This window comes from Phoca vitulina, unplaced genomic scaffold, assembly GCF_004348235.1.
Source record: "Phoca vitulina isolate PV1807 unplaced genomic scaffold, GSC_HSeal_1.0 scaffold7, whole genome shotgun sequence".
Lineage (NCBI taxonomy): Eukaryota > Metazoa > Chordata > Mammalia > Carnivora > Phocidae > Phoca > Phoca vitulina.
Window position 1 is genome coordinate 33,129,648 of NW_022589710.1, and position 4,201 is coordinate 33,133,848.

At 57.9% G+C, this 4,201-nt stretch overlaps 1 protein-coding gene across 1 annotated transcript; it reads right to left on the reverse strand.

Annotated features, from left to right (window-relative positions):
- Positions 1-201: 201 nt before the first annotated feature.
- Positions 202-3,664, reverse strand: SIX1 (SIX homeobox 1). Its single transcript, XM_032404612.1, has 2 exons — positions 2,849-3,664; positions 202-815 (listed from the first exon to the last, which is right to left on the reverse strand). The coding sequence occupies exons 1-2, from the start codon at positions 3,406-3,408 to the stop codon at positions 521-523; spliced, it is 855 nt and encodes a 284-aa protein (XP_032260503.1). The 5' UTR covers positions 3,409-3,664; the 3' UTR covers positions 202-520.
- Positions 3,665-4,201: the final 537 nt, after the last annotated feature.

Here is a 4,201-nt window from a genome sequence, read left to right on the forward strand (position 1 = left end):
TCCCCATCAAAAAGTTATAAGATCATATTTTTTCTATTCACCTTAAGAATGCAACCAGTTCCTCCTGGCTGGAGGCTCTTATTTTCACAATTTTGACTTCTCTCTCTCTTTCTTCATTTCCTTTTCCTCTTCCCAAAAAGACTTTTCCATAAATAAATTAAAAGGAAATATTTAAAATCCAGTTGATTTGTAATTCCCATTCACTGAAAAAAAAAGAAAGGCTACTGAAGCTGGCACATGGATTGCCCAGAACCAAGACTGGGTGACTGGGTGCTTTTGTTTGTTTGGGTTTTTTTTTTTTTTTTTCCTGATCTCTGCACTGGGATGGGAAATGCAAGAGTCGGAGAGAAGAAGGCAACTAAGCTTGAGATTGCTGTTGGTTTTGAGTTTTAAAAAGATATTTGTGAAAGTTCACCATTCCTTTATATGCAGAGAACCCCAGAAACAAGCTGCAAAAATGTTCCTGATTTCTATTTACAGGTGTCCCTAGTCACTGCTTCCAGGCCCAGCCCCTCCCCACTTAAGACCCCAAGTCCACCAGACTGGAGGTGAGGGGGCCCAGCAGGGAGTCCTGGAGCTGATGTTGGTGGGCTTGCAGGCTGTGGCTGGGCTGCGAGGAGGTTAAGCCAGGGAGAGAATAGTTTGAGCTCCTGGCGTGGCCCATATTGCCCTGCAGCAGAAGTACCGAGTTCTGGTCTGGACTTTGGGGAGGTGAGAATTCTTCTTCTGAGCTGGACATGAGCGGCTTGCCCCCTTCCAGAGGAGAGAGTTGATTCTGCTTGTTGGAGGAGGAGTTATTGTTTTCGGTGTTCTCCCTAAGAAATAGAGGACAACACCATATGGTTAAAAAAAAAAAAAAGTAGGTTAAAAAAAGTGTGAGTGGAAGGAGGGGAGCTGGAAGAAGGAAAGGGCCATTGTGCAATCAGTCATATACCCGAATGGAGGAGCTGTGCCCTCCCACCCACTCCCAAGGGTCCTGGGGGAAGTAAGGAGGCAGAGGAGTCTGGAGAAATGGGGAACTACGGACAGAGCTTGTGGGGAGCCAGGTCCTTTCCTCTTCCAGATTTTAGAAAGCGAGATCAGTAGGACTTATTTGAAACACAGAAATTACTTTAAAAATTTTGTTCAAGCAGTTATTTTTAAATACCTCTCAACCAGCACCACATTTAGAAGTAATTAAGTTTGAAAGTCTTCCAACAAATAGTTGTTGGTGATAAAGAAAATGATCAGAGGACAAACAGAGCCCCACGCGCAGATGTCTAGGGTGAATCAAGTCAATTGCCCTGTTCCCATCTGAGGAAACAATTAAACGTCGAGTTTCCCTGGCCCTGCCCGGAGGTTGCGGTTTCAGAAGCACAGGACAGGTCATGGGAAGTGGTGTCCGGAGCAGCCCAGTGACCTGAGTAAACACAGGGAGCGAAGCCAGTCTCTCCGATTTCAGCAGGGAGTGGGCCCTCGGGCCTGGCTTATAGGACGACCGTTTTGTAACTAAAATCTAACTGGAACCGTATTGTCCCTGTCTCCGTGTTAGTCGCTCAGTCCTGAGTCCCTCACAGTCCCCCTCTCAAACCCCCTGTCGGACACCCACAACAGCGCACCGTTTCCCCGCAGAGGAAACTTCGAGACCCCGCTCAGCCCGAGAGCCGGTGCGGCATGCCCGGGCGTCGGTCCGGATGCTCGGTGCTGGTAAACTTCAGCATTTCGAAGCCCTGACCGCTTCCGCCTTCAGGCCCATCCTCCTCGGCCCCAGCGCCTGCCTGGCTCCCTCTTTCTCTCCCCGGCACTCCCAGTCTCTCGCCCAGAAAAGCCACTGCAGCTGAGAGGATCCAGGCTCCATGCTTTTCCACCCAGAGGGGAACGCAGAGGCGACATCTGCGGCCCCCAGGCTCGGAAGCGAACAAAGGAAACCCAGCCCTCCCGGGCGCTCAGGTTTCCCCAAAACTCCTCGGCTTCCCGGAGCGCCCTCGCCGCCGCCGCCGCCGCCGCCTCCCCGCGCTCTTCCGAACCTCGTCCGGAAACTGCACAGCAAACGGATGGAGCGGGGCCAGGTGGACCGGGGTGTTCGCGCGACGAGGGCGGAGGCAGAGACAGGTTAAAATAAGATTGCCTTCTGAGCTCCAGAGAGAAGTCTGCGACTGGGGACCCCTTCCTCATCCGGGCCGGCGGCGCGGACCGCCAGATGGACCCGCCGAGGCAGCGGGACACGCGCGAGGCAGCCCCGAGAGGAGCAGGCGCCAGATAATGAAGCGCCAACTCTTCCAAAGCCCTCTTTTCTGTGGATTTCTTTTTAAAGTCTCCTCCCTTTATACAGCTAGTACGGAATGAAGCGGCGACCTCTCGCCCAAAAAGCCTACCAGGAGAGAGCGAGTACGGAACGCGGCGGGAGTGGGGGCAGAGCAGATGTCTCAGGCCAGCTCCACCCCTCTGGGGAGCAAGAGCAGAGAGGTTCGCTACCCTCAGCCCCCACCGAACCCCTTTCCTCGAGACACCAATCAACACTTCCCCTGTAGTGGATCTCGAAACTCACTCCGCACCCCCCACCCCCACTCGTCGCCCCAGCCAACCAGGGAGGCATGAAAAACAAACCTAGCGCCAATATTTCCTGACACTCACACCCCCAAGAAGCCCACGCGCGGGCGCTCAAATCAAATGACTCCCCATCCCTAGCAAGCGATCTCAGAGTTCATGAACTTTCGCTGCAGTACCGCGGAGGCCTGGGCGCCGCCCCGCGGACGGGCTCCAGCCGGCCGGGAGGACGCGGTGGCGGGTGCCAGCAGGGGCGAGAAGGGGCGGAGGGGAAAGGAAGGCTTCCCGGGGTCGCCCGAGCAGCGGGAAGCACGCCGCGTACCTTTCCTTGGCCTCGGCGGCCCGGTCTCTTTGCCTCCGGTTCTTAAACCAGTTGCTGACCTGGGTGGTGGTGAGCCCAGTGGCCTCGGCCAGCTCCCGCTTCTCACGAGGCGAGGGGTATGGGTTGTGCGCGTACCACTCGCGCAGCACGCCCCGTGACTTCTCCTTGAAGCAGTAGCTGGTCTCCTCGCCGTCCCAGATGGTGCGCGGCAGCGGGAATTTTCGGCGCACTCGGTATTTGCCCACCGCGCCCAGCGGCCGGCCGCGCAGCTTCTCGGCCTCCACGTAGTGCGCCTTCAGCCACAGTTGCTGCAGCTTGGGATGGTTGTGAGGCGAGAACTGGTGGCTCTCCAGGATCTTGTAGAGCTCGCGGAAGTTCCCGCGGTGGAAGGCAACCACGGCCTTGGCCTTGAGCACGCTTTCGTTCTTGTGCAGGTGGTCGCAGGCGGGGAGCGACCACAGGAACCTGCCCAGACGCTCCAGGTTCCCGCCTTGCTGCAGAACTTCGCACACGCACGCCACTTGCTCCTGCGTGAAGCCGAACGACGGCAGCATCGACATGGCTGGGGCCTGCCGAGGTGCACTGCCCGGGCGCACGCGGCAGGGAGCAGCGCCGAAAAAGCAGGGGGCGGCAGCCGCAGGGAGGGGGGCGCAGCTGCTCCTACCCCCTCCCTAGGATTTCCGTAGGCGAAAAAGCTGGTCGAAATTTAGGGCTGGGCGGCCGAGGAAGAAGGACGAGGCGGGGGGAGCGCTGGACACCGAGCGGCCGGCTCACTCCGCAGCCTTTTGGGCCTCTCTGGCTCCGGCCTCCCGCCTCCCGCCGGGTTGATGCTGCTCGTTGCCGGGGAACTTGGTTTCTGTTCTCCCCGCAGCGGCCTTAAAGCGCGCAGCGTCCCCGGCGCGCTGATTGGCTGCGGGCGGCGCCTATCCGGGGCTGGCCAGCCCGCGCGCCGCCGGGCCAGGCAGCGAGGCCGCGCCGCCCCGCGCGGGGAGGGCGCGGCAGTGGAGCCCGGGATAGGGAGTGGTGGGAGGAGAAGGACCCGGAGAGGTGGGAAGAGGGGTGAGAGGGGGGAGGAGGGAGCCGCGCTGCCCAGGGGCGGGGGGTGTGAGTGGGTGAGCGCGTCAGGACCCTGCAACGTGAGCCCCCTCTCCAGTGTCACCTAAGGGCAGCCGTGCACATCTCTGCACAAATCAATGACTCCAGACCTTATAATTCCTCTCCTCTCCCTCCGTACCCCTGTCCCTGTCCCTTGCAGACTTGCCCTTTGCCGGTGAGCTCATATTTAATTACCTTAATGTTGGAATGAATAAATAATGGATTGATAAATAGCTTAGGGAACGCGATAAATAATAC

Coding starts and splice junctions, on each gene's coding strand:
- SIX1 (XM_032404612.1), bottom strand. CDS start 3,408: ATGTCGATGCTGCCGTCGTTCGGCTTCACGCAGGAGCAAGTGGCGTGC. Junction 816..2,848: donor GCCGCCGAGGCCAAGGAAAG/GTACGCGGCGTG, acceptor TCTATTTCTTAG/GGAGAACACCGAAAACAATA.